This window comes from Rattus norvegicus, chromosome 18 (genome assembly GCF_036323735.1).
Source record: "Rattus norvegicus strain BN/NHsdMcwi chromosome 18, GRCr8, whole genome shotgun sequence".
NCBI classification, from domain to species: Eukaryota; Metazoa; Chordata; class Mammalia; order Rodentia; family Muridae; genus Rattus; species Rattus norvegicus.
Genome location: NC_086036.1, coordinates 60,285,392 through 60,299,806, shown reverse-complemented (window position 1 = coordinate 60,299,806; position 14,415 = coordinate 60,285,392). Strand labels below are relative to the sequence as shown.

Sequence of the window (14,415 nt, the reverse complement as noted above, 5' to 3'; positions counted from 1 at the left end):
GGCCAAGAAGCCAGGCTGCAGAAAGACATTGGATTTAGGACCTAAAATTGCCAGGGAAGCCTCACGTCTGTTGGTTTGCCTGCCTGCCTATCTTTCTTACTCTCTCAAAGACCTTCAGGGAAAAAAAATTCCATTCCACACTAAGATAATTCTAGACACGAGGTGTAGTTGCTAATTCTAGGATTCCAAAGGGAGAGAAGAATTGGTCCAAACCCAGGTTTTCTATCAGTTAGGGTTCAATTCGGTACAGAAAACAGAACCTGGTAATGCAGGGTTGCAGGTGCCTTCAAAGGCTTTTAATGGACGGAAGAAATTTCTAGGCTGAGTAGCCTCTGGACCGTTTACTAGAGGAACGTCTACTTTTAGGTCCCTCTAAAGAGCTTCTCAATCGAGAAGCCTTTACCGTTGCCCATCAGTATCTGGGCAGCTGGAAACTCTGCTCCAGGTATGTCAAAAAGGGAAGGAAATTCCAGGCTCCAGGTCATGTCAGTTTCCAAGTCCTGAGTGGATCTAAACAATGGACCCCCGTCACAACGAGACCAACTGCGGCAGAGCCTGGGAAAGTATGCTCATTTGCTTCCCTGCCTTACTACTTAGAACAAAGGGAGACAGGAGGTTACAGGGCTAGTTTTGCAGCATAAGTGAGGTGCAGCTGACTCATCTCTGGCCTATAAGGGTGCCTGGGGCTCACCCTGCGGGTGGAAGAGAGGACTGATGTGTCAGGTAGATAATCCAACTGGAATTCACCACCCACGGGAGATCCTATCACAAGTATTTATGGAGTCCCATCTGGGCTTGGTCTTGCATACTTGTCCCTCCGAATTGAGATCAGGAGCTGCAGGCAGGGGATGGTATGCAAGTGTTTTTGTTTTCGTTTTGCCAGGGAAAGTCTTGTGCCACTCAATGCTTTGCCTTAAAATGTCTGACCCGCCATTTCTTTCCCTCTGCTTCCAGCTGCCCACATTGGAGTTGGAATAAGCGGACAAGAAGGCATGCAAGCTGTCATGTCCAGTGACTATTCTTTTGCTCAGTTCAGATACCTGCAGCGCTTGCTGCTGGTCCATGGCCGGTGGTCTTACATAAGGATGTGCAAGTTCCTACGCTATTTCTTTTACAAGAACTTTGCATTTACTTTGGTTCATTTCTGGTACTCCTTCTTCAATGGCTACTCAGCCCAGGTAATATAACGTTATCCCTTTAAAACTGCTCTTTGGGTAGAACATTTGTATAGATAAGACGCTAGTTCTTTTAAACATTTTACGTATGTATATGTTTGTTTATTGTGTGTGTATCTGTAGATGCGGGGTATAGGGGCACGGGTGCACGTGTGTCCATCTTTAGCTGGGCTCCAGGGGCTGACCTCAAGTCACCAGGCTTGAGTAACAAGTGGCTTTGCCTGTGGAGCCACCTTGCCAGCCCTCCTTAACTAGTTTTATTTCAGTATTCTTTTTTGAGTGTTAAAGACATTTTAAATGTTTCAGCTCGGTTTCAGAATTCTAATTCATTTAACAGGGAAAAAACAATGTTGAACGTGCTGGAGAGATGCCTCAAGGTTAAGAGTACATACAATACAGTCCTTGCAGAGAACCTGAATTTGCTTCTCAATACCCATTCAGGTGGTTCATACTGCCTGTAACTCCCATCCCAGAGGATCCAAAGCCCTCTTCTTGTATCTGTGGGCACCTATACTCATGTACACATACCCATACATAGATGCACACACATACACATAATATTGGGATTTTTTAAAGTCTTTTTTAAAAACTAAACACGGATTTTATTTTACTAGCATTATCAGTCAGAATAGAATTTTTTGCAAAACCTTATAGTATACACACACACACACACACACACACACACACACACACATTTAAAGAGATAAGTGGGGGGATTGTTGCTATGGAAAAGCTTGTGGTGCAACTCAGTGCACAGACAAACTCTTATTTTGTAGGGCTAGCTGAGGACTTGGCAGGAGATAGTCCTGCGTGGCGAAAGCAGACCTGTAATCTGTCTTTGTGCGTGACACAGGGCTTCTATCTTGTGTTTGCAGACGGCGTATGAGGACTGGTTTATCACCCTGTACAATGTGCTGTACTCCAGTTTGCCTGTGCTCCTCATGGGGCTGCTCGATCAGGTAGGAGCCCGAGCCCTGGGTTGGGGTGATCTGGAAAGATCCATCTGCTGCCAGGGAGATTACAAAGAGCACCTCCAAGCATTCTTCTGGCTTTACTCACCCTGATGAGCCCTTGTACACCTGTCCAGCAACAATAGCTTTATGCTCTGTTCCAAAGAGAGTTTCTGGAGCTCACTGAGTTCAGGCAAAAGTACTCCCACTTTCCCTTCAGACAGATGACCTCTGAGAATCCAGCATGATTTATATGAACTTATTCAAAATGTAAATTTTAATGTTTTCCAAAGTTTATGTATCTAATTCTTAAATCATGTGTCGCCAGACAAGTTAAACTTCTTTTAATATTTGTATTTGTATTCACTTTAGATCTCAATCACAGTCCCCACTCCCTCCTCTCTTCCCAGTCCCACCCTTACAAATCCCCCCCCCACTACCTCCACCCCTTCTAATCCAGGAAGGGGTGTCTCCCTTGGGTACCACCCCTCCCTGGGGCATCTAGTCCCAGCAAGTCTAGGTACATCCTCTCCCATTGAGGCCATTCTAGGAAGTTCAAGTAGCCAAGTAGGGGGAAGGGGATCCAATAGCAGGGAAAAGAGACATTCCTCTCGATAGGTGGACAAGTGATTCTTAGGAAAGGGATAATTAATAAGAAATAAATTGGGATAATTAAGGATTAGCTTACCAACTTCTGTGTGAGTATTCTCCCTCTAGATTTGTAATAATGCAAATACATTCTCTTGGGAGGTTAAAAATTTAATCTCCACATACTATTTGACATTACCAATCAATGGTCTTTACTAGTACAGTGATAAATCCCCCATAGGCACTGCCTGTAAACACTGAGTGAACTAGAGCTGTATGACTGACCTCTGCATACAGAAATACTGATCAGGCTTCCTGCCTGCCTTCTTAAAACACAGGGGCAGTTAGCAGCCGTTCACCAGACGCTCACTGTGGTGTTCCCACATCCTTGACCTGATAGGCGATACATGACAGATACATTGTTCTAATTGTGTTTTCTCTTTAAGGATGTGAGCGACAAGCTGAGCCTCCGATTCCCTGGGTTGTATGTAGTGGGACAGAGAGACTTGCTGTTCAACTATAAGAAGTTCTTTGTCAGTTTGCTGCACGGGGTCTTAACCTCAATGGTCCTCTTCTTCATACCGTTTGGCGCTTACCTGCAAACAGTGGGACAGGATGGAGAGGCACCTTCAGACTACCAGTCCTTTGCCGTCACAATGGCCTCGGCTCTAGTGATAACGGTCAATTTCCAGGTACGTGGCTTTCCTTGACCATGCTCTGCATCTGTTGGAACCTGTACTTCTGTATCTAGGCGAGCGTGCCCAGCCCATTCTCAGAGCCCCTGTCACTTTACAAAATGAGAATGTTCTCTCCGTGTTTCATGCTAGCATGTTTCCTCTCTCTTGCTTGAGCCAAGGATGGCTTGGTCTCTGGGTGTTCACTGTTCAAACCAAACCAGACCCAGATTGCCAAATTGCCATTTTGAGAGTTCCCGGATCCTTCCTTTTCCTGCTGTATTCTCCAAATGAGTGCTCCATCCCACCACTCCCCTCTGGTTTCCTAACAGATCGGCTTGGATACGTCGTACTGGACGTTCGTGAATGCCTTTTCCATTTTTGGAAGCATCGCGCTGTACTTTGGCATCATGTTTGATTTCCATAGTGCTGGGATCCATGTTCTCTTCCCATCTGCATTCCAGTTCACAGGTTGGTGTTTCTCAGATTCTGAAAGTAAGTGCGGGTCAGTGTCCTTAGATTATAGTCTGACATAATCACCAGGTGAGTACACACATACCAAGAACGTGTATCTTTGCTAGTAAAAGTTAATATTCTAATAGGAATTGGATGGCAGTGGCTACCTGAAAGGGTCTAAGCAAGTTAAAGTCATAGTAAGACACAGCGGTGCATCTGTTAAAGAAGATGGCTTAAATTAAAAGGCTTGGGCCAGCAGGATGAACCAGCAGGTAAATAACTGTGCCCACCACCCAAGCCTGACAATCTGTGGGCCCACATGATAAAGAGGAGAAAGAATTTCTGAAGCAAACTGTCCTCTGACCTTCATCTGCAAATGTGCTCACACTCAGACATGCTCACACACACTCACACACACACTCACACATGCTCACACACACTCACACATGCTCACACACACTCACACACACTCACACATGCTCACACACACTCATACATGCTCACACACACTCACACATGTTCACACACACTCACACATGCTCACACACACTCACACATGCTCACACACACTCACACACACACTCACACATGCTCACACACACTCACACATGCTCACACACTCACACATGTTCACACACACTCACACATGCTCACACACACTCACACACACTCACACACACACTCACACATGCTCACACACATACATGCTCACACACACTCACACATGTTCATACACTCACACATGCTCACACACACTCACACATGCTCACACACACACACACTCACATGCAGTCATGCACACACATGCTCATATACTCACATGCGCTCTCACACGCAGTCACCTCACAAACAAAATAAACACAGAAATCAATTAAACTTTTTAGATTTAAAAGTCAGAACTGAAGAGACAGATCAGTGGTTAAGAGGACATACTGCTCTTGCAGGGGACCCAGGATCAGTAAATAACTGTGGTGGGCATAGTAAGTTACCTGCTGGTTCGTCTTGCTGCCCCAAGCCTTTTAATCGTTATGCTATTTTATTTAACAGATGCCCAGCTGTGTCTTAATGTGGCTTTAACTTGCTTAGACCCTTCCAACAGTCACTAAAACTCGTATCAGGTGGCTCCCTATTGCCTGTAACTCCAGTTCCAGGGGATCTGTGCCTTCTGGCCTCTACAGGCAATGCATAGCTTTAAGACATAATTTTATACCCAGCAGTAGATGACCAACAGAAAATAAACTTAATGACATTTTTGGAGGTTTCTTGTATCACAGTACTTTTTTGTCAGGGTTTTTCTTTTTGTTTGTGTCTTATAAAACCTTTGTGAATATATTATGGTTTCCAGTTTTGTGTTTTCATGAAATATCTGTGTATATGAACGTGTGTCTCCGAATCTATGTGTTCCTTGTTCTTCTTTTTCTGTTTGTTTGTTTGTTTTCCCTTATTCCTGTTTGTTTTTATTTTGTCTTATTTTATCATTATTTTGAGATGCCTGTTTGTATTCTAATGAGAGAGAGAGAAAAGGAAAGAGTGTGGATTTGGGTGGGAGGGAAAGAAGTAGATCTGGGAAGAGCTGGGAGAGAGGAACCCTTGATCATATATGAGGAAAAAAAAATCTATTTTCAATTAAAAATTAAAATGAAATTCAAATTGTATTCAGTAAAAGATTAATAAATAAAGCACAATTTTAAAGAAATTAAAAAAAAATAAAACCAACAATCAAATTGCTGGGAACAGTGGTGTATACCTGTAATCTAAGCACAGGGGGACAGAAGGAAGATTTCTCCGAGTTCAGGGTTGGCCTGGTCTGTGTAGTGAGCTCTAGGCCAGCTGCTCTATAGCAAGGCTCTGCTTTTAAAAAAAATAAAAAAGAAGAAGCAAATAGAGGTGTTGGGGGCAGCCATAAAAGCTTTCTCCACTCCCACAAGACCTAATCTTGATAATTATAACACATCGAGTACATAAATATTGCTGAAATAATGTTTAATTTTTCCAAAACTATCTGAAAACACACAATGAACTATAAAACGCTTCATGTATTGTGACCAGGTGTTTCTACTTTAAGGTTCTTGATACAGAAACTGTAACACTATGATGGTTTTAATTATTTTTAAACGGGGTGTGGAAATAGGCCAAAGACTTAAGAATATTAAATTAACTAATCCGATAACGACTTACTGATACAATGGAAACCTAGAACTCAGGAGTCCAACCCATCTTTGGAAATATGTATGTTGAACAGCAGTTCAATGAACAGTACCCAGAAGCCATGGCACCAATGATTTTAAGTGTGTAAAATACATGGCTTCAACCTCCAGAATTTGGGGCTGGAGAGATGGCTCAGTAGTTAAGAGCACTGGCTGCTCTACCAGAGGAGCTGGGTTGACTCCCAGCATCCACATGGTGGCTTACAACCATCTATAACTTCAGTTCCAGGAAATCCAGTGCCCTCTTCTGGCTTCCAAAAGCCCTAGGCATGCAAGTGGTACACAGGCATACAGACAAGCAAAGCACCCATATACATAAGATGTAAAGGTAAAGCAAAACGAAACAAAACAAAACAAACAAACAAAATTTAGAGCCAGAGGTCAGGGCAAGAACAGTGTCTTCTGGATCTAACAGGTCTGCTGTCTTCATGAACTCATGGAGCTGTAGCTGTCTGCACAGGATCAAGCCAGCCAGTATTTCTGCGTGGTGGGGGAAGGGGCTTGTGAACCCTCTGCCTCTAACTTAGTGGGACAGTTGATAGCTTCTGAGCAAGGGAGCGTTAGATTTCTTTAAGGTTGTCACCCCTTGCTCTAGTAAATGCCCCGTTCTTAAATATGTGAGTAGCACAAAGCAGACTTGGATGGTTATTAAAGAAAGAGGGGGGGGCGGGATAAGAAGTTGGAAGGGGTTGATCTGGGAAGTGTTAGAGGAGTGGAGTTTAATTATCATCAAAATACATTGTATATAGAATCAAACTGATATAAATACCACAAATACAAAAATAAACATAAGCTGGACTTTGTGAGATTCTCAAGTAGTTTGGATTTATGATAAAACGAAAATTCTCCATAACTTTCTTTTTGAATAGAAGATCTGGGACTTTATGGCCCATCGTTGGTTCATAAAACCTTGTTGCTATGAAAAGCTGGTTGCTATGGTGGCTGGGTGGGGCTAGATGATTTTTGTTCTGTTTTGTTTTTTTCTTACTCTTTTAATGCTTATTTAGAACATTCCTATATGAAGTGGGTTTTTTAAATCTAATTTATATTTAGTAGTTTAAAAACAAAGACTGTGGGGTGTGTGTGTGTGTGTGTGTGTGTGTAAATATGAGTAAAGTTTAAAAAACTAGAAAGGAGAATAAGAGAGGGTAAAAATAGATGACAGGGAAGATGGAAATAGGCAAAGAATGCATGGGGTGTGGAAAAGCAAAAGACACCAAGTGGGGAAGAGGTTCTGTAGGGTCTGAAGAACAGCAGTAGGGTGGAAAGTGGGAGGTAGGTGACCAAAACCCACTGGAGGGGGGGACAACGCCAAAAGAAATACGATACCTTGTGTGCTGATTTTAAAAAAGATAAAAGGTTTTAAAATTTAAAAATTAATTTCATGAACTCATATATAAAGTATATAAAGCACTGAAAGCTTTGCGATAAAACTACCTCTAGATGTTGGGGAAGAGTATCTGATCATCTGCTTACATCATAAAATCACCAACTCCTGTGGCCATGAACATGGCTCCGGTCACACAGTGGGTTTTGATCTTGGGGCTGCCCTGGCTACTTGTGTTTTCTTAGGCAAATTTACTAAGCTCTCAACACCTGGTGTGGCTTCAGAGGAGCTGGCTCAGCTCCCACCTCAGAGTAGATTGAAAGGCATGACCTATATAAGACGCTGTGGGCTGCCAGTTTTAGTGACAAATGTGTAGAGTTTTTGGACAAAACTAGAAGCTAGAAACTGCCTAGTTTTTAACATTTTTTTTTCTGGAGCTCTCTACTGCCAAATGATCCCAAGCACCTAGTGCTTGCAAAACTCATGCTCTGGGGTTGGGGATTTAGCTCAGTGGTAGAGCGCTTGCCTAGGAAGCGCAAGGCCCTGGGTTGGGTCCCCAGCTCCAGAAAAAAAAGAACCAAAAAAAAAAAAAAACTCGTGCTCTACCTGTGATGTCCTGTCCCCGCTCTAATTTTCCATTGTCTGATGATGAAGCATTAACAAAAGCATCCTCCTCCTTCTTATGGCTTGTAGCAGACAGTTGACCTTTTTTTTACTTTGCTGGATCTTGGTTTTTAAAATATGCATTCCTGCCAGGCAATGCTAGTGCATGCCCTTAATCCCAGCACTTGGGAGGAAGAGACAGGTTGATCTCCATGAGTTCAAGTCCAGCCTGGTCTATAGATCAACTTCCTGGACAGCCAGGCATGTACAGAGAAACCCTGTCTTGAAAAAAACCAAACCAAACAACATCAGTGAATCCCTGGCAGGGCATAGTGGATCCTATCTGCAATCCCTGCACCCTGAAGGGTCCAGGGTGAGACCCTGTCTCAAAAACAAAATCTGCAAACGGAAGAAAAGATGTCATTTCTGGAGCAGTGTGGGGAGATAATGAAACGTTATAAACTGTTACCTAAGGTGTCTGCTGAGCATATGGAAGGCTAACCCTGTCCTTAAGCTAGAAGCACCTCTGTGAATGTTGCCGTGATATTGTTCCAGGTACGGCTTCCAATGCCCTGAGACAGCCGTATATTTGGCTGACGATCATCCTGACGGTTGCAGTTTGCTTGTTACCTGTCGTCGCCATCCGTTTCCTGTCAATGACCATCTGGCCATCAGAAAGTGATAAGGTACACAGAGATGCAGGCCTACCCTCCTCCTACTGGAGCGTCATTCCCGGGATTCAATGCGTTCCCCGTTACTTCCTTTCCTGCTGAACCTGTGTGGGAAGGCTGATAAGAAATTTGTCCTTCCACTCTTTCCCTTTAATTCCATCGTGAGGGATTGTGAACCTTCAGACATTTGTTCAGGGAAGCATGTTTCGTCCCTTCAGTTTTACAATTATGTTAACATTTTGCTATGCAAATGGTTTGGGCTTCTTCCCTGACCACCCCCACTTTTTTTTAAATTAATTATCTCATTTATTTACATTCCAGATGTTGCCACCCCTTCCGGTTCCCACTCCCACACTTCCTTATCCAATTTCCCCTCTCCTTTGCCTCTGAGAGGGTCCTCCCCACCCCTCATCTACCCCCACCTACCCTCCTTAGTTAAAGCGAAATGTCATAGCTGATAAGACAATCAATGTCTCAAAAATAATGTGTCATCTCCCCTTGCATAATGATTAGCAGACTTCAGGTCCCGTTGTTGAGCAATTTAACATTGCTTTTCCCATCGCTCTCCTGAGGGGAGTATCTTCCTTATTAGTTTCATCTCATGCTATAAGATGGCCACAGCAGTTCCTGGCATCATAAATGGGGACCAGACCTCCATCCTTTTCCTCAGGATCCTGGGAACTTTGAACATGCACTTTTCTCAGATGTCATTTGTCAGAATCAGGCTGCACGTTGAACTAAAGGCCAACAAGATAAAACACCCCCTGTCTTATGAAGAATGTTACTGTAGAGAGAAGGGGTCTAAATCAGCATCCTGTAGAAAGGAGAGGGTGGATGTTAGGTAAGCAAGTGCCCAGGGGATCACTGACAGTCGATAGTGTTTGGTAAACAAGAGAAGAGATAGGACCTCGGTTCTGTAAGTGCAAGAACGAAGACTTGAGTTTGGGTTCCAGCACACACACAAACGACTTCACCTGGCACCCTGCACCTGAGGAGGTGGGGGTAGGAGGATTCCTGGGGCTTGCTGGCCAGTCAGTGTAGCTGAATTTTTGAGTTCCAGAATTGGTTCTGTGACACATCCTGTCTCCAAAATTAAGGTAGAGGAGATTGAAGGAGACACCAGGCATCCATCTCTAGCCTCCTAGCTATGTATACACACATGCACAAGCACCTATACATGTGAACACACACACACACACACACACACACAGAGAGAGAGAGAGAGAGAGAGAGAGAGAGAGAGAGAGAGAGAGAGAGAAACAAGCAAGAGACAGACAGACAGACAGACAGACAGGCTATGCTGTAACATGCCTTTGAGATTTGTCAACACGTACCAGTCTGCCCTGGGACTCACAGAGAATGTTAGCTTTAGTGGCCTAGTTTGCTTTCTGTTGCTCTGATAAGCAGCACGACCAAATCAACATTGGGGTAGCAAAGGTTTACTTCACAGTATGATTCCCAGGTCACAAGCTACCACCAAGGGAAGCCAGGACAGAAGGTCAGGCAGGACGATGGCATCAGAAACTAAAGCAGGAACTGAATGGGAGCTGCTCACTGGCTTGTTCCCTGTGGCTTGCTCAGCCTACTTTCTTACCTACCAGAGACCATCCGCTCAGGGGTGGAACCCTCACATTAGACAGAGTCCGCCCATATCAACCATTAGTCAAGAAAATGCCCTATAGACTTGCCTACAGGCCAATCTGATGAAGGCATCCTCTTAATGAACATTTCTTCGCAAATGACTCTAGTTTGTGTCAAGTTGACAGGAAATAGCCACTACACTTATGAAAAGTGCGAGGCTTGGTTTTTCTGGAACTTTCGATACAGACCAGGCTGACCTCCAAGACACCTCTACCTTTTGAGTACAGGGATCAAATGCCTGGCAATAGTTTTCCAAAATCTACCTGGAGGATGGTGGAAATAGTTCCCAACTTCCTGGGCTCTCTATGTCCCGTTAGTCAGTCTAGAAATTGGGGGTGTTTGCGCATACATAGGGCTGTAAAGCCTCTCAGTGCCCAGTTTCTATTAGCTAGGCGACCTGTGCATCTCAGATCTGTTTCTTCTTGTTTTCTTTATCCAGATCCAGAAGCATCGAAAGCGATTGAAGGCCGAAGAGCAGTGGAAACGGCGGCAGAGCGTGTTCCGGAGGGGAGCATCTTCCCGGCGCTCCGCCTACGCCTTCTCGCACCAGAGGGGCTATGCGGACCTCATCTCCTCTGGCCGCAGCATCCGCAAGAAGCGCTCGCCCCTGGACGCCATCATCGCAGATGGCACAGCGGAGTACCGACGCACAGTGGAGAGCTGAGGGGCACTGCTCTGCTGAGAGACCGGAGCTCTGGGAAAATGTCTTTTTTTTTTTTTTCTTTAATGAACAACTCAGGACTTTTTAAAAAAAAAAAATAAACTGAGGTTGTCACAGTGACACTGATGACAATAACCTTTTCAATAAACTTCTAGGATTGTGCTCTTAAGCAGTAGCAAAGCCAAGAGACCACCTGTTATTCAGCTGACTGCCTCGCTGAGATTCAAAGGGAACGCTTCTTTTTTTTAAATCCAGGCCTAATGGAAGACGGCAGAATTTAGAAAAGTCTCCTTTTCAGCTTGAAGGATACTACTACACTACAAAGTTACAATCACACTCTCCTATCTCTGGCCTCAAGCATGGATTTCTCAGACGCACTCCTCCCTCTGCTTGTCACTTTTAAAAAAAGGAAGAAAGAAAATCTGTTTTTTAATTTATGAGTGCAGTAACAACGGGTTCCTAATGTTTACCACCTGATGTGAGGTGGTTTAATGACTTTTTCAGGCCCGGTGATCAGGTTCCCTGGTTCTTTCTACCAATTTTCGAAATTCGAAACAAGTTTCCTTGATTGAATGATCAAGGGCAACATTTCATGCTGGTTTTGATTTACTACGAGGTTAAATAATGGATTCCATGTTTTTACTAGTTGGTATTTTCCTGGGCTACCAAGTGGTTTGACTCCCTACTTCAATTTTTTCCAAAAATGATTTTCAAAAGCTGAGGACGTTATCAACTAGTATTAAGTTCCATTTAGATAAGAGTGCATTTGTTGCACAGTAAAGGACTGTAGATGATGAGAATGGAATGTGTGTTTCAGAAATGCTAGACGAAAGGGATTTGAGTGTTTTCAACACAAAGTGATACCTGAAGAGATGGACAAACCGTGATGTCAACATTACACAATGTACACATGTGGAGGAACACCCCATGTCGGGCTACCTTGTGGCTTGGTGGTAGAGTTGGGGGTCTTAGGTCCCATATTGGTACAAAAAAAAAAAAGAAACATCACGTGGTGTTCCATAAATATGCACAATTGTGGGTCACTTAAGATTGACTAGAAAAGGACAGGACAACGCCTACTGAAAGTTTGCTTGTGGTTTCCTTTGGAAGACAAACTAGTTAGCCCTTCCTAACTGGATGGGCTCTGGGGGGCAGGGACAAGAGTGTTGATGGGAACATTGTTACTATTACCCACAACAGAGGAGAATGAAACATAGAAAGGTGTATTCAAACTGCTGCCTGTGGCCACATTTAGCCAAGGAGAACTATGAATGTAGTCCAATACCAAAATGGTAAAAGTTACTTTTACTTAAAACACTATGAGATTGTGTGTGTGTGTGTGTGTGTGTGTGTGTGTGTGTGTGTGTGTGTGTGTGTGTTGTGTATGTGCACTTATGATTCCACTGTTTGGTTCTTGAGTTGAGCTTTGTAGGTTGTTTGCCCCAGTGTCAGGAGCTTGGACCTACCTGGTAGGGGGAGTCTGTTGAGAAATTTCCCTTGTGTTTCTGAGAAGCAAAAAAGAGGTTCAGTATAGATAAGTTTAAGCAAACAAACTAAAAAGCCCAGAGGGCATTAGTGATACATTTGGGAATATTTTGCAGAGTTGTCTGTTGAAAAGAAACTGTGTCCCCCTTCCTAGAAAATATTCTATAAGAGTCTTTCAGAGCCTCGCTCTAGCTTACGTCTGAGACAAAAGAACAGTATTTTTTTTATTTTGAAAAAACATTAGGTGGTTAAGGAAAATATCCTTGAAAAGGTAACTTATCCCCTCCCCCATTTTATTTCCTTCACGAAACAGTCTCCCTATTCTACAGAAGGTGCCCACAGGTTACTTTTCTCCTTTGCAAATGTTCATAGCAGTCTGTGAATTCCAAAGAGGAAACCATATGTAGTTTGTCTTCTATACACAGGACAGGAAAAATTAAATCGTACTTTTAGAATGCATTGAAAGAATGTACTTCTATCTCCTGGAGGTAAATTTCTGAAAGTTTACAACTTTACTATGTATATAAAAAGAATTGTACGTTTTTCCCTTTTTTTTTTACAGAAAATTTAGCTTGTGAAATTTTGTCAGGTTTCGCTTTCATTGTTTTTGAATGGCGGGAAGGGTTGACAATGCAAATGTGTCAAAGACTTACTGGGTGCAATATTAATAATTTAAAATGCAAATCATAAATTATTTCTATATGCTGTAAATCTGAGATTTAATGTATATTTTTGTTTAAAAAAATAAATGCTTTAGTAAAATATTTGGAATGTATAATTTTATATATGTATATTTATGTATGTATTTTGTGGTTATTTATTCGCAGTGCTGGGGATTTAACCTAGGTCCTCGTGAATGCAAATGCACTCCACTGAATTACACTTTCAAGTTGTAACATATTTTTCTAAGTTGGGGTGGTGGTGGTGGTGGTGGTGGTGTGTGTGTGTGTGTGTGTGTGTGTGTGTGTGTGGTCATTTTGGATGGGGAGCAGGTTTTAGCACGCCTTGTGTGTAACAGTGCCTGCAGAGGTCAGAAAAAGATGTTTCCCTGAAGCTTGAGTTACAGATGGTTGTGAGTTACCTGTTATGGTTGCTGGAAACTTCACTCAGTACCTCTGGGAGAACAGCAAAGATAGCTAAGCTATCTCTTTACCCCAGCTAGGTTTTGTTTTTTACTTGTGCCTTTGTAAGAATGGCCCTCATATATCCTGGGCTTGTTTGAACTCCTCGGATAGTTATGGCTGACCTTGTACTTCTGAGCCTCCTGTGGCCACCTCCCAGTGCTGATTGCCAGCACGTGCCACCACTGTAGCTCGTAAGCCCTGGTGAGTTACCTCCCTAGCTGGTGTGTGTGTTTGGTTGGTTGGTTTGAGCTTTGTTGCTACTGCTGTTGGTTGTGTTGTTGTTGTTTTGTTTTGTTTGTTAAGCGTAGAGTACATGACAGAAGATTCTAGGCCTGTGATGGCTTCGGAAATGTGTAGGGCTCCTCTGGCCTGGAGAAATAGTTAGAGACCATACAAGATATAAGAGACGTGGCTGAGGAAGGTAATTAGACTTTCAAGGAAAAGGGAATGGCTTTGATGGTGAGACAAAGTTGACTTAGTACTCCAGACCTCTTCCCCTCGGTTCCTTGGAAGAAGAGTAAGAGAAAGAAGCGGGCTGTTGTTCTGGAAATATGTGTGGAATAGCTGGCAGAAACGCAGGCACATGGGGATGAGTGCAGAAGCTAACAGGGTCCAGGAGGAGCAGGCGTCCATGTCTGAGGTGCTGTGAGGATCAAGTATGAAGAAGACCTCGGTGTAGCCCTGGGTAGGTCCTAGAAGCAAGGGGTGGTGCGACTTGCCAGCAAATTGTGATTATGCCATCAGGAAGGAGATTCTCTGGTGAGGACCTCTCTGGGAGTTATGGTTAGCAGTGGGTGACGAAGAGTCAGGCTGTGGGCTGGCGTGTGGGGTGAGAGGGGCCTGCTCTTGTTTC

At 43.5% G+C, this 14,415-nt stretch overlaps 1 protein-coding gene across 2 annotated transcripts in view; it reads left to right on the top strand.

Annotated features, from left to right (window-relative positions):
• Positions 1 to 13,202, top strand: part of Atp8b1 (ATPase phospholipid transporting 8B1) — a 141,258-nt gene extending 128,056 nt beyond the window's left edge. Inside the window, exons 23-28 of one of the 2 annotated variants that reach the window (XM_006254842.5) lie at positions 955 to 1,178; positions 2,051 to 2,134; positions 3,160 to 3,405; positions 3,720 to 3,858; positions 8,536 to 8,666; positions 10,732 to 13,202. In XM_006254842.5, the coding sequence (XP_006254904.1) occupies positions 955 to 1,178; positions 2,051 to 2,134; positions 3,160 to 3,405; positions 3,720 to 3,858; positions 8,536 to 8,666; positions 10,732 to 10,956 (1,049 nt within the window). In that variant the 3' untranslated portion in view covers positions 10,957 to 13,202. Of the gene's footprint in view, positions 1 to 954; positions 1,179 to 2,050; positions 2,135 to 3,159; positions 3,406 to 3,719; positions 3,883 to 8,535; positions 8,667 to 10,731 lie in introns of both variants that reach the window. The other variant, NM_001106140.1, reaches the window with a different exon arrangement.
• Positions 13,203 to 14,415: the final 1,213 nt, after the last annotated feature.